This window comes from Eptesicus fuscus, chromosome 21 (assembly GCF_027574615.1).
Source record: "Eptesicus fuscus isolate TK198812 chromosome 21, DD_ASM_mEF_20220401, whole genome shotgun sequence".
NCBI classification, from domain to species: domain Eukaryota; kingdom Metazoa; phylum Chordata; class Mammalia; order Chiroptera; family Vespertilionidae; genus Eptesicus; species Eptesicus fuscus.
In genome coordinates, this window is record NC_072493.1 from 20362094 (window position 1) to 20375884 (window position 13791).

Genomic DNA, 13791 nt, shown 5'->3' on the forward strand with positions numbered 1-13791 from the left:
GCCATAGCCCAGCTTCCTCTTCTGTGGAATGGGCTGCACTCAGTGTGCACTTAAGAGGTTTCCAGAAGATGTTATGGGAACTCAGGAGGCACTGAAAAATGCCCATCTGCATTTCTGTCTGTGTTAACTCTCAAAGCTCCCCACTATTCCCAGGTGGGGTTTGCGCTAAGCCTTGCACCCCAAAGAGTGCTTCCAAGCCCAGCCAGCGATGGAAATGAACAAAAATTTATTGACACTCGTTTTGGGGAGGATGGATGGGTGAATAGTTGGGGGTTTTCCAAAGATAACTATGGGGAGGAGCCAGCGCCCGGCCAAGTGGGAGCGGGTGCCCGGCCACAGACCCTATCTCAGGCCCAACTTCTTCTTCTCTTTCTGCTTCTTGCGCACCACATCCAGGTTCCGGTCCTTCCACATGCTCTTGCGCAGCTTGATGGGGCGCGAGCCCACATACTTCCCTGTGGGAATGGAGGTTTCCAGGTCAGGTTTAGGCCAGATGCCCGTCACATCCACTGTCCCTAGGGGAAGCCTCACTCACCATTCATCTCACGCATGGCTCGCACATAGTCGCTGGGGTCCTTAAAGCTAACGAAGCCATAGCCCTTGGTCTTGCCTGTGCGCTTGTCACGGATCACTTTAGCCTTAAGGAAGGATGGGAAGCGGCTGAAGGCGCGTGCCAAGATGTCATCATTCACCTCATTGCCCAGATCCCCACAGAAGATCCGGAAATCATCTGGAGTTGGGAGAAGAGAGGTCAGAGGATGCAGATGCCTAGTCCAGTGTCTGCCTTATTTAAAGAACCCCACCTTCTTTGGAGGCACCCCTTCCCCCCCCCCCCCAGCCATCCTCCCTTTGTATCCCTCAGCACTGGCCCCCTTAGTAATAACAGCCAACACCTGTACAGTATTTACCTGTACTAGGCTGCCCACTAAGCACTCATGAGGTTTTTAACACATCTGGAACTCCCAACAACCCTTTTACACTGAGGCACAGAGAGGTCAAGTGGCTCAAACAGGAAATGGTAGAACTGGGACAAGAACTCAGGCATCTGGCTCCATAGTTCTTTTGATTAATTGTACTATCCTTCCCACTCTAGGGACATCTTACCCATTCCCATGATGAAGCCCCTAACTCTATCCCAGCCCTGGCTTCTTCTCTGAGCCCTTGGCATCCCCTGGTCTCCTGAATACCTCCCCATGGACATTCCCGGGGTCCCTGACACGGCTGGCTCCCATAATGGCCCCCTCCTACCACAGACTTCATCTTTCCCCAGCTCTGCTTTCTCTGCAAAGGCTACTCTTAATTCCCACTTGAGTCCCTGGAACCTGAACACATTGCCTGATCCTTCTCCAAGGCTGACCTCAGTTGCCTTTTCCAGACATATCCTCTGGGCTGAGCCTCAATAGAATATGCTCATTCCCAAAGAATCCCTTCTCCACAAAGCACATACTATTATTATCCCCTTGTTAGAGAGGAGGAAAACGAGACTGGAAGGGCTAAGTGACTTGCCCAATGTCACAAATCTAAGATCTACATCAGTGGTTCCCAAAGTGGGGCACACGCCCCACAGGGAGGCAATTAGAGAATGAGTTATTATCTGAATTTTTTGCATTTCTTATGGTTCCAGGGGCCTCATATACATAAATAAACATATATTGTGACATATTTATGCATTTTCTCTATTATATGTTTTGAAACTTTGCTATTTTTTCGTATCACTTCATATTATTATTTTTTAACAATTCTTAGTGATTTCTGCCTCAGTACTTCAACTGTCCTTTCTTTTATTTTTCTCTTCCATGAGTGCCATGTTCTTTGGAAGCCTGTTTAGACCAAGTTAATGGCCTTTTAGGCTTCCTCCACGTGAATAGGAGTTCACTTTTTGAATAATCAGAATTATGTCATAGGGGGGCATCAGGATTTTAGAGATGCTTAGGTGGGGCATGGCCAAAAAGAGGTTGGGAACCACTGGTCTACATCCTGTACTGGCCACATCTGGGCCCATGCTGCCATGGCCATGGCCTGGGGTGGTAAACTGTCCAAGGAGAACAGGTAGAAGTCAAGGACTGGGATGGGAGGTAGGTACCTTTCTTCACCTACAACAGGCTGCCCCATTGTCTCTGTGGTAATTAAGGAAACTCTGAGAACAAGTTAGGCCAACCCAGGAAAAAATATTCTAACAAACTCAAGAGGGTGAGATCTTCTATAAGACAACTGGTCTGGACACTTCATATAACTATTATACACAAACAAGGCAGTGGGAGGGAAACCATTCTCATTAAAAGATAATCTAGAGCCCTAGATTATCAGTGGATAGAGCGTCAGCCTGCGGACTGAAGGGTCCCAGGTTCGACTCCTGTCAAGGGCACATGCCCAGGTTGCAGTCTTGATCCCCAGTAGGGGGCATGCATGAGGCAGCTGATCAGTGATTCTCATCATTGATGTTTCTTTCTCTCTCTCTCCCTTCCTCTCTGAAATCAATAAAAATATTTATATTAAAAAAATCTCGAGGCATAAAACTGCATGTATCCTGATTTGGGGGAAAATGGCTATAACATACAGTTTGGGGAGAACTGAGTTAATTTGAATATAAATGGAACATGAGATACCAAAGAATTTTTGTTAATTTTTTTTTTCCCTTACATGTGTTAATGGTATTATGACATGAAAGAGAATGTCACTTTTCTTAGGAGATGAATACTGAGGTATTTAGGAGTGAAGTAATAACTTAATCTATAACTTGCTTCAAATGATTGAGCAATAACCCAAAAAGCACACATACACACAGAGAGATAAAATAAATATAGCAAAATAGTTGCTGAATATAGGTTGCGTATATGTTGCTGTTCACTGTGCAATTCAGTGTTTAACATTTTTCATAAGAAGCTGGGAGAAAAAAGAATGTTTTCAAGCCAGGCCCCTCATGAATAAAACAGAGGCCAGAAGGTCCTCAGTGCCAACCACCTCCATCAAGTTCTGTTCAGTGGCTGGATGAGGGCCTGCCCCTGAGAACTGCAGCCTAGTCCTCCATGAGGTGTGCTAACAACCATGCCTGCCCTACAAAGAGGAGGCAGTTGTGAAGTTACCTGGTTCATCTTCCCTCTTTCTGCCTCAAGGAAGAGAGCTTGGCCTGACTTCGGCTCAGCAATGCCTGACCCTGAACTTTGGCCCACTTACCTGCATCCCACTCCAGCAGGCTGGGGTCTTCCCAGCTGCTCCCAGCTGCTGTGCGAATGCAGCGTTTTAATTTCTCTGGCTTTCCTTTCTTCTTGTCCTCACCCAGTGGCTCTGGGACCTGCAGAAGAAAGGGGAGCAAAGGCTTGGTGTTGGAGTCTTTTGGACCCATCTGCCCCCGTTCCCCTCTTCCTTTGCCCTCCTGCCTCCACAGTTAAAGGATACGGTCCTGGGTGTGGGGTATGTGTTTGTCACCCTCTCCCCATGTTTTTCCAGTCCCTCCAATGTCCTAGGCCAGCGGTCGGCAAACTCATTAGTCAACAGAGCCAAACATCAACAGTACAACGATTGAAATTTCTTTTGAGAGCCAAATTTTTTAAACTTAAACTTCTTCTAATGCCATTTCTTCAAAATAGACTCGCCCAGGCCATGGTATTTTGTGGAAGAGCCACACTCAAGGGGCCAAAGAGCCGCATGTGGCTCGTGAGCCGGTTTGCGGACCACGGTCCTAGGCCCCTCCTACTTCCTTCAATAGAGGACCACATGTGTTTCTGTGTGTGGAAGCCCATGGGCTCCTGTCTGCCCTCCCAGTCCTTTCTCTCCCCCCTCTGTGGTGCTCCTTACTTACCTCAAGAGCCATGAGGCCAGGGGGTGGCTCAGGCCTCGGGGGCCGGGGTCGTGGACGCAAGGACAGGAGCTCAGGAATGCGTAGTGGGGGCAGCAGGCCTCGCACAACTTCCAGAGGGAGGGGCAGGGGCTCAGGCTCAGGCAAAGGCATGGCCAGGGCCAGTGGTAGGCTGGGTCCAATGACGGCAGGGCCAGTTGGGGTGCCTCCTGCTCCCACAGCTACTGCTGCACTAGCATCCTCCAGCCCGGCTGCTGCTGCCACCACTGCCTCCTCCTTCTCTTTAAGGCCCAACCCCAGGCCTAGGCCCAGCTCTCGGGGTGTTGCTGGCTCTTCCTGTGGGCAAGGGAAGTGAATGAGAGGGTCAGCTCAAGGCTCAGACTTTACTCCCGTTCTAATCCTGTATAACAAAGCAAGGGCCCGGGGGTCAGGGAGCAGGCAAGAAATATGGAGACAGAGAAAGGAGTCTCGTCAGAAACAGACACAGGGACAGAGAAACACAGTCAGAGATACACACATACGAACAGATACAAGGACAAAGAAAGATACCAAGACAGAAAAACAGAGAGGGCCAATCAGAGGAAAAATTGAGATACAGAAATATACCACAGCATATGTTTCTCTACAGTTTTCTCAAAGAAAAACAGAGATTTGACCACAGAAATACAAGGAAAGTCAGAGAGAATGAGAAGGCAGAGATGAAAAGCCAGGGAAAAGGCAGACTTAGACACAGTCCATCAAGCCAGGATCAAGGATGTCCCCACCCACCGCACTCTGACCATCAGCAACCTGCCCACACTTACCAGGGGAGGCCTCAGAGCAGCCATGGAGCCCAGGGGAGGGCCCGGGGCCCGAGCCATCGGTGGTAGCATCATAGGTGGTCCAGGGGGCCCAGGCAGAGGGGGGCCCACGAGGGCCTGGTGAGGGGGCCGCAGGGCCATAGGGCGAGGACCACCTGCTGCAGAAGAAAGAGCAGAATCTGTCAGGGTGTTAGTGGGAGAGTTAGAGGGCTTGGGGGGGGTTATGTGGCATGGATGATGACCCTTGCCCCTCACCTGCTCTCTGAAGCACATGGGGGACGAAGGCCGGACGCAGGATAGGGGCCCTCTGGGGGGCCACAGCTGCGGGAAAGAGAGATGGGGGTGTGTGTCATGGGGGACCAGGGCACTTGGGGCAAGGTGTGTGTGTGGGTACTCTCACCATCCAAAAAGTCCTGGAGAAGAGTGTGGGGAGATGCAGAGGTCTTTTCATTTGTTCATTCAGCAGAAATTTACCATTGAGGATCTCCTCTGTGCCTCCTCCTTCTCTTTAAGGGCAATGCCAGGGACACACCAAAAGACCAAGGCTCTTAGGGAACTCCTGGTCTAGAGTAGGAGGGAATTAACCCATTACCAGAGGGTGACAGCCCAGAGTGATTAGGGCTGGGGTGGGGGAAAGACCAGGCACAGTGATTGGGGCTCGGAGGGGGAAGCCCAGGCAGTAGTGGGATCCCAGAGGAGCCCTCTGACCTATCTAGGGGACTAGAGAAGGTTTCCTAAAGAATGGGACCTGGGAGCTGAAACCCAAGAGAGAATGAAGCATTAGGCAAAAGACAAATGGAAAAAGTACTGGCAAAGGAGAACATTTATAAACAAAATCCTTTCCCCCTTTCAGTTTAGTATAATTATAAAAGAGGAAGTCAGGGTTGGAGGACATCATAAGAAAATGGTCAGGAGGTCAGTAGGCATCCAAGCATAGCCTTATTGGCTGAGCCATGAATGTCCTCCTGAGAGCACCAAGGAGTCACAGCACGGTTGGAAGCTGGGCAGGGTGACTAGATCTGATTTGCATTTTGATCAAAACCATATTAAAGAGTAAGAGATGTTAAAATTTCTCAATACCAGAATCTTAAAAAGTACAATAAATAGGATTTAACATGTTTGATCTAATAGAGATTGTACCACATCCTTTTCACAAGGAAGTAATATCACAAAAATTGCCTAAGTGTGTAAAATTCACCTCTACAACAAAAAGTAAGAATGGCCTGTGGAGAGGATAGATGCTAGTTGCCTTTGGTTAGTTGGATTTTGGTTTAGTTTACAGGTTTCAGAAGGTTATAGTTGGTGGCAGTGGGTAGGGGAGAGAACTTCAACATGAGCATTGCTGGCACATCCCAGCACAGTTTAAGGATGTGGGCGTCTCTCTCTGCCGGGAGCCAGGTGATGCAGGGTCTTGACTGGAAGGTGAACAGCTTGGTGCTTGTTTGATGGTTTGCTCATCTCATCAACAACTATTAGCATGTAATGCTTACTATTTGGCAAACACCAAGACTTCTGCCCCTCATGGAGCTTATATTTAGAGAAAGCAAAAAGTAATAAATTGTATAGCTTGTTATAAGGGGTTAAATGCTATGAAGAAAGAGAGTAGAGGGTAGGGATTAGGAATGACAAAGGAGGTTGGTTTACAATGACCAAGTTAAGCCTTATTAAGGCCAAAGTAACTTGAAATACATAATCATAGAAAGATGACAACATCAGGGTGGGGATGAAATGAACAGGGTAAGTTAGAGCAATGAATCAAGCAAGAGGCTGAAGCAGTTGAAATAAGACTGCTTAGTTACATGTGGGTTTCCTGGCCCCAGACCTACCTGCTCGTCGCAAAAACATCGCTTCTCGAGCCTCTGGACTTTCCAGGTGACTCCGATCACCAGGGCCAAAGCCAACTGTTGAGAGAGAAGAGATAAGAATGGTGGGAAGAGAGTTCTTTTTTTTTTTTTTTTTGAATATATTTTATTGGTTTTCTACAGAGAGGAAGGAACAGAGAGTCAGAAACATCGATGAGAGCCGAAACAGGTTTGGCTCAGTGGATAGAGCATCGGTCTTCGGACTGAAAGGTCCCAGGTTCGATTCCGGTCAAGGGCACGTACATTGGTTGCGGGCACATCCCCGGTGGGGGGTTTGCAGGAGGCAGCTGGTCGATGTATCTCTCTCATTGATGTTTCTAGCTCTCTATCCCTCTCCCTTTCTCTCTGTGAAAAATCAATAAAATATATTAAAAAAGAAACATCGATGAGAGAAATATCAATCAGCTGCCTCCTGCACACCCTCCACTGGGGATGTGCCTGCAACCAAGGCATATGCCCTTGACCGGAATCAAACCCGGGACCCTTCAGTCCGCAGGCCAACGCTCCATCCACTGAGCCAAACCAGCTAGGGCGGGAAGAGAGCTCTGAGCATCCCTTCTTACCACCCTACCCAATCCCCTAGCTCCCTCACCCCACTATTCCTTACTTACCTGGACCCACAAAAGGAGAGCCACCCACCATGGGAGAAACCACTGTGGCTGCAGCAGCTGCCCGGGCCTCCAGAGTTTGTTGGACCTGTTGGGAAGGAGGTTGGGGTAAGGGGCCTGACTCAGTGCTTCCAAACTGCCCTGGCTGGTGCACCTTGGGAGGCCAAGAGTTCCCAATCTTTGCACTGTGTGTGGGGCTGGCTATCCGTCAACCTTTAGGGCTTAAGATGGAATTTTTCAGAGAGGCCTTTGGGATCACACTAGCTAAAGCTGTCCTTAGCCCATCCTTAGCAGCACCTTCTCTCACTATCATGCTACTTCATCTGCCCCATAGCACTCAGCACTATCTGAAATTATGTCCATCCTGTCCTCCCTATCTCCCATGCCACCACTGTCTCTTGCCTTGATCATTATAATAGCCTCTTCCTCAATCTCCTTGATTCTGCCCTTGCCCCCCTACACTCTTTCTCTAAACATAGCCAGAACTACCCCATTAACCTCTAAGTTGGACCATATCACCCCTCTGCTCAAAATCCCTCAGGGCTTTCACACCTCAGAGTGAAAACCAAGGTCCTTATGGTGACCCACAAAGCCCTGACAACCCTGGTGTCTCTGTCCTCATCTCCTCCCACTCTCCATTGCTCACGCCACTCCAGCCACACTCTTCTCCTGGCTGTTCCCTGAACATGTCAGGTACACACCTGCTTCATGGCTCAGATATCTGCATGGTTCCCTCCATCATGCCCTTTATATCTTTGCTTAAATGTCACCTTCTCAAAAAGGCCTTCCCTACCTGCGCTGATAAACCTGTCCTTCTGACTGCGCTTTGACCTGTCTCTCCCAAGTAAAATTTAAACTCCGAAAGGTAGTGATTATTGTTCCATGTTTTCTTCTATACATGCCTAATTCCTAGAATAGTGCCTGGTGTATATAAGGCACCAAATAACTATTTGTTGACAGAATGAACAAGTTTCATTTAATTGTTTTCTGTTTAGTTTCTCTCTCCACTAGTCATACATAGCTAGCTATTGAGCACTGGAATATGACTAATGACATTCAGACACTATTTGACTGAAATATATATTTTAAATAGATATGAACATTTTCATCATTGCATAAAGTTCTACTAAACAACATGCTCTAGAATATAAGCTCTCATACGGCAAAAATATTGTTTGCCTTAGTTATTACTGTGTCCTCAGTGCCTGGCACATACACTATTTGTCATGCAAATCAATCAACAAACCAACATGTCATTAGTGCTCTCTACACAAACACTGTGTTCCAGGCATTGTGCTCTCTGACTTAGATGCCTTAGTTCAGACGTACCTGCTGGTATGTGTTGGTCGCGATAATCGGGCGGATCACAGGAGCTGTTGGGACCTGCATTGCTTCTACTGTGGGGACCGTAGGCATTGCAGGCATGGCAGTTGGGATCCCGGTTATCGGAGCCCCCAGAACTTCCTGCTCAAACCTGGGGGAACAGGACACCAAAGCTCAGGACCTTGCACCAATTCTGGAACTTTGGCTATATTGAGACAGCGCCTTCATCCCTACCAACATCTCCTTACTCCCGCCCCCACAATCCCAAGGTCCCATTTCTCCATGATAAAGCCCATATGTCGGCCCTATCGCGGCCTGGAGGCTCCAGGGTTCGGCGGCCCTGGCTCTGGGACTTTTTTTATCCCGTCCTGTCGCGGGCCTTACAGGGCCATCTCCGCCTCCATCTCCTTCAGGCGTTCTTCGCCGCTCTTGCCCGGAATGCTGGCGCCAGGGCCCGGGACCACGGGTCCTCCTGCACCCGGGAGTCCCGGGAGCGGCCCCGCTCCAGCCATCGCTGCTGCCTTCGCTGTCGCCGCTACCACCCCGGGCCTCCCTCGGTTCCGCTGTCTACTCTCGGGCTTGGTCCGCGTCGGCGCCCGCGGATGACCTGTAAGCGAAAGCGACGGGCGCTGGTGCGTGATGTCATACGCCTGTCTTCAGAGCGGAGGCCAATGAGAACCTGGCCACACCCGGAGGGCCCACCCAAGGAAGAATATGTAGGCCAATCAGAATGCTGGAAATTCGAACCAATGGAAGGACCCCTGAGTCTGGGAGTGTGCAGGGTAGAGAGGCGGGGCCGGCCTTCACAGAGGCCGAATGAGAGCGCTCTGAAGTCAGTTGGCCCGCCCCTAAAGCGGAAATCGAGCCTCGGAGAGCTTGGGAAAGGGCGGAGGCCCGTTCCGGAAGCTGCAAAACACACTTCCGTGCGCGTCAGCCCGGGGCTGGGCGAGGCTGGAGACAGCGGGCAGCGTGCGCTCCCAGCCCGGGGCAGACAGACCAGGTCCCAGACAGTGACTCCCGGAACACCAGGGGCGTGCTGCGGGAAGCTCAGAGGAGGCGCTTCCCGGAGGAGCGGACAGCTGCAGGCTTTTACTAGCGGAAATGGGGCGATGTACCGGCCGATACTGTAGTCCGGAGCGTCAACTCGGAAGGTCACGTGTGTAGGTTAGGTCTGTGTCCTTTCTTGAGACAGCTGACCGCTCCGGTTTTGGTAGTCCTCAAAATGCTTTATTATGAGTATTTTCAACAATATGCAACAATAGAGGAATGATATACCTCTCCACAATTACTAACATTCTACCCTCTTGTTTCATCTATACTTCTCTTATTATTATTATTATTATTTTTGCTGGAATATATTACATTCCAGCCATTTGTCGATTCATGCTTCATGATGTTTCTCTAACAGATAAGGGCTATTAAACATTTTCAAACCCAAGAAAATTAATTTGTAAGTATCATCTAACACCCGACTGGTGTTCAATGTTCTCTGCCTCAAAATGTCTTTATACAATAGTATTGTAAAATCGGGATCCAGATAAGACCCATATACCGCACTTGGTCTTTGTTTTTTTTTTCTCAGAACAATTTTATTGGCTACCTTGGATTCTTGAAGTTTCAGTCTGAGCACAAATGAATGTTTTGTTAAAATTCTGGCTCGTGTTTCTGTGTTAGAGATTTCATAAGAATAGGTAGCCTTTTAAAAACATTGTTATTAACTAGAGTCCATATTTTATTCAGGTTTCCTTAGTGTTTACCTAATCTCTCTTCTTTTTGAGCACTCTAACCAGGATACCAGCTTACATTTAGTTATGTTTCCTTCAGCTTCTCTGCTTGAGAATTTCTCACGCTTTCTTTGTTTTTCATGACTTCAGTAGTTTTGATGGGTAATGGGCAGGTATTTTTGTAGAATCTTCTTCATTTGGGATTTGTCTGATTTTTTTTCTTATCATTAGACTGGGTTTATTTATTTTTTGTTGTTGTTGTTGTTAGAAAAGACCACAGAAGTAAAGTGCAGTTCTCATCATATGATAAACACTATCAACATGCCTGTGACCACTGAACATGTTAGCTTTGATCTCCTGGCTAATGTAGTGTTTGTCAGGTTTCTCCACTATGAAGTTACTTCAAACAAAAACCCAGCTCTCTTTCCATGCTCTTTGAAAGGAAGTCATTATTCATTCCCAGTTCACACTTCAAGGTGGGAGTTAAGCTCCATCTCCAGAGTGCAATATTTGCATAAGTTATTTGGAATTCTTCCACTCATGGGATTTGCCTACTATCTGCCCTTTAATTTTTAAATAATATCAATATGGACTCATGAAACTGTTATACTTTGGATTGGAATACAGTAATACTTTACTTTGTTGCTCTAATTATTCCAGCTTTAAAACCCTGTCTTTTTAAAGCTATACATTTCCTTCTCCCTGCTTCTTTCTTCCTCCTTCCCCTTTTCTCTCCCTGCCCACTTTTGGCCTATTGGTTGAAGAAACTGGATCAGTTGTCCTACAGGATGTGCCACCTTTTGGATTTAACTAATTACAGTACATTGTTGTACCTGTTCCTCACCGCCCCCTCCTCCTTTTCTTACATATTGTAGTAACAGCTCGAAGCTTGATTTGATTTAGTTTAATTGGGTGAAAGAATACTTCATAGGTAATGCTGTTGCAGTGTATCCCATCAGCACATCTGGTTGTCCTCTTTGTGATGCCAAGCTTAATCAGCAGTGTCGTTCTGTCGCATCTGTTTTATGAAGTCCAGTCAACCTTTCCACTAACAGTTTTAGCAACCTTGACCATCGTTACCTGTATCTATTGCTTCATTAATGTAATGAAAATAATTGTTTTGAATTTTATTGTTCTTTTTGCAATTATTAATTTCAAATAATTTCCCACTCATCAGGAACTTGGTTCCTTGTTCACATGAAGGATAGAGAATATGCTTGATTCTTTCCCTATTTTATGAAAAAAAAAAATAAAAATGAGTTGGTTCCTAGCACCTTTCAAAGGTGACCAATGTGGTATATGTGTATAACTACCAATATAAACTTACATTTTCAAAAATACTCTATGTACTTCAAATCACTGCAGTCACCCTTATCGTTGCTCAGTATCTTTGGCAAGTGGCAGCCGTGTTGGATTGCCTCCTGAGTTCTGTCCCAATTCCAGTCGTCTTGGAGGCTTCCTTGCTCTCTGGTACAGGAAGCTCTGTACTCGTTTTGTACGTGTCCTGCTCCAAACCTGGGATCAACTATTTCCTCCTTGACTCCAGGTTCCTTCTAGTCAAAAACAGTACTGGTATTTAGAGACCATAATTTGGGCACTAGGGTTGCTCAGTTACTAGACATTTCTGTGGACTTAGGGAAATATATATATTTTGGAAAGACCTATGAATGTTCATTCTGATATTTTCAATGCAAATGCAAGATCATGGGGTATTCACTTCTTTGATTTGACATATGCATCTCTTTTTATTTACATTAAAAAGTTCAGTCTCCAGTAACACCAAAACTACTTATCTGCTTTAGTCTTAATATATCATTTATTTATAAAGTTTATTTGTTGATTTTAGAGAGAGAAGCCTCAATTTGTTTTCCACTTATTTATATATTCACTGGTTGCTTCTTGTATGTGCCCTGACTGGGGATTGAACCTGCAACCTTACTCTATCTGGCCGATGCTCTAACCAACTGAGCTACCCAGCCAGGGCTATGTAATTTCACTCTAAGGTAATGTAGAGTCTCAAAATTTTAAATCATGTATTTTTTCAAAGTAAAAATACCAATATTATAATGAACAATAAAAGCTATTGAATTCAGTTTAAAATTTCATTGCTGCTCTTTTTCTGTTAGAATCTATGTATCACCGGAGGCATCGTCTAAAACTGCTGTTTTAATATCACCTGAAATACTTATTGGAAACAATTGTGCCACCAACTTGATACATAATTAGGGTCATTTATTTCAGTTTGTTTTGAAATTTTAGGGATTTTTTTTTCCATTTTGAAAAATTATCAGATGTTTCCACAGTGAAAAGTATGAAACAGGAGCATTTGAGATCTTGCTTCCTGGCAATTATGCTTTGGCTCAAATAAACTCATAAAAATTCAAAAGGAAAAAGTATGAAAGCAGGTACATTTAGAGATGTCTGGCTTCCATCCCTCTCCTTTCTACCTTATTGTCTCCTGGTGTGGATTATTTAAAAGCAAGTGGCAGCCATGACTGGTTTGGCTCAGTGGATAGAGTGGCCGCCTCCTACATGCCCCCCACTGGGGATGGAGCCCACAACTCAGGCATGTGCCCTTGATGGGAATCGAATCTGGGACCCTTCAGTCCACTGGCAAACGTTCTATCCACTGAGCCAAACCAGCTAGGGCTACTTTGGTCTTTTTTTATTTTGGCATGCAAAAAAAATTTTTTTTAAAAATATATTTTATTGATTTTTTACAGAGAGGAAGAGAGAGGGACAGATAGTTAGAAATGAGAGTTAGAAACATCGATGCTAGAGAATTAGAAACATCGATGCTAGAGAAACATCGACCAGCTGCCTCCTGCACAACCCCCACGGGGGATGTGCCCACAACCAAGGCACATGCCCTTGACCGGAATCGAACCTGGGACCCTTCAGTCCGCAGGCCGACGCTCCATCCACCGAGCCAAACCGGTCTCGGCCAAAAATTTGTTTTGATCAATATTTTCCTTTACTGCACCTGGATTTTAAATCATTTCAGAAAGTTTGCCCAATGAAAGTTAAAGTTTGTTAGATGTGGAGAAAAGTTAGGCATAGTGGGGAAGGACCCCATGATCAGTAGGGAGGTGGGGTTTGGGAGCTGAGATGAAGAAAGGGAGGAGGGGGCACATAGGAAAGCAAATGTATAAAGTTTGGGGAAGAGTAGCTAGAGATAGAATTGAGAGTGAGGGTACTCTGGAGGCCAAGAGAGGAATTATGAGAAGGGAGATGGAAAGCCAGGTTCAAGTTCACAAAGATGTCAAATCTGCCTAATTTGTAAACTTACTGCAACCCCAATAAACCTCCCATTTGTGTTTGTATTTCTTCTGGAGCCAAGCACGTTGGGTCTAAAGTTCATTTCATTGGGAGAAAAAATTAGCAGGAGACAAGAAAACCTTGAAAAATAAGATGATGGCAACTGGCCATTCCAGATACTAAAAGGTATTTACAAGGCTTGTATAAATAAAACATGGAATGGCACACACAAACCAGACATGGGCTTGGAGAGAACCCAGATACAGCCCAATTACTCATGGACATTGAGTGTATGAAAAGGTGGCATATCAGGTCACCTAAAGTTTTACTTTATAAAGTTTAGGTGGGTAATTTTACTTTATAAATTCAATTCACAGTGAAATGCAGAGACCTAAAAATGTATAGCTCGATGAGTTCTGG

At 46.1% G+C, this 13791-nt stretch overlaps 2 protein-coding genes across 4 annotated transcripts in view; one reads left to right on the top strand and one right to left on the bottom strand.

The window, feature by feature from the left end:
* Nucleotides 1-209: 209 nt before the first annotated feature.
* On the bottom strand, nucleotides 210-8998 carry RBM42 (RNA binding motif protein 42). 3 transcript variants are annotated; one of them, XM_008139820.3, is made up of 10 exons: nucleotides 8774-8998; nucleotides 8396-8540; nucleotides 7070-7154; nucleotides 6423-6497; nucleotides 4852-4917; nucleotides 4600-4775; nucleotides 3800-4132; nucleotides 3175-3292; nucleotides 536-730; nucleotides 210-455 (listed from the first exon to the last, which is right to left on the bottom strand). In XM_008139820.3, the coding sequence occupies exons 1-10, from the start codon at nucleotides 8899-8901 to the stop codon at nucleotides 343-345; spliced, it is 1434 nt and encodes a 477-aa protein (XP_008138042.1). In that variant the 5' UTR covers nucleotides 8902-8998; the 3' UTR covers nucleotides 210-342. The 3 variants fall into 3 exon arrangements, with proteins under 3 accessions (XP_008138042.1, XP_027999293.1, XP_008138043.1); XM_028143492.2 differs by having other exon boundaries at nucleotides 4600-4754; nucleotides 8774-8960; XM_008139821.3 differs by lacking the exon at nucleotides 4852-4917 and having other exon boundaries at nucleotides 4600-4754; nucleotides 8774-8960.
* A 325-nt stretch (nucleotides 8999-9323) lies between these two features.
* The window catches only part of ATP4A (ATPase H+/K+ transporting subunit alpha), a 73379-nt gene continuing 68911 nt past the window's right edge, over nucleotides 9324-13791 (top strand). The window contains exon 1 of the mRNA XM_028143572.2: nucleotides 9324-9558. The gene's annotated coding sequence lies outside the window, so the exon portion shown is untranslated. The remainder of the gene's footprint in view (nucleotides 9559-13791) is intronic.

Excerpts from the sequence above, each read along its gene's own strand:
- RBM42 (XM_008139820.3), bottom strand. The coding sequence starts at position 8,901 with ATGGCTGGAGCGGGGCCGCTCCCGGGACTCCCGGGTGCAGGAGGACCC. Across the intron at positions 4,776-4,851 it reads CCATGTGCTTCAGAGAGCAG|ATTCTGCTCTTTCTTCTGCA; the intron begins GTGAGGGGCAAG and ends ACACCCTGACAG. Across the intron at positions 4,133-4,599 it reads CTGCTCTGAGGCCTCCCCTG|GAAGAGCCAGCAACACCCCG; the intron begins GTAAGTGTGGGC and ends CCTTGCCCACAG.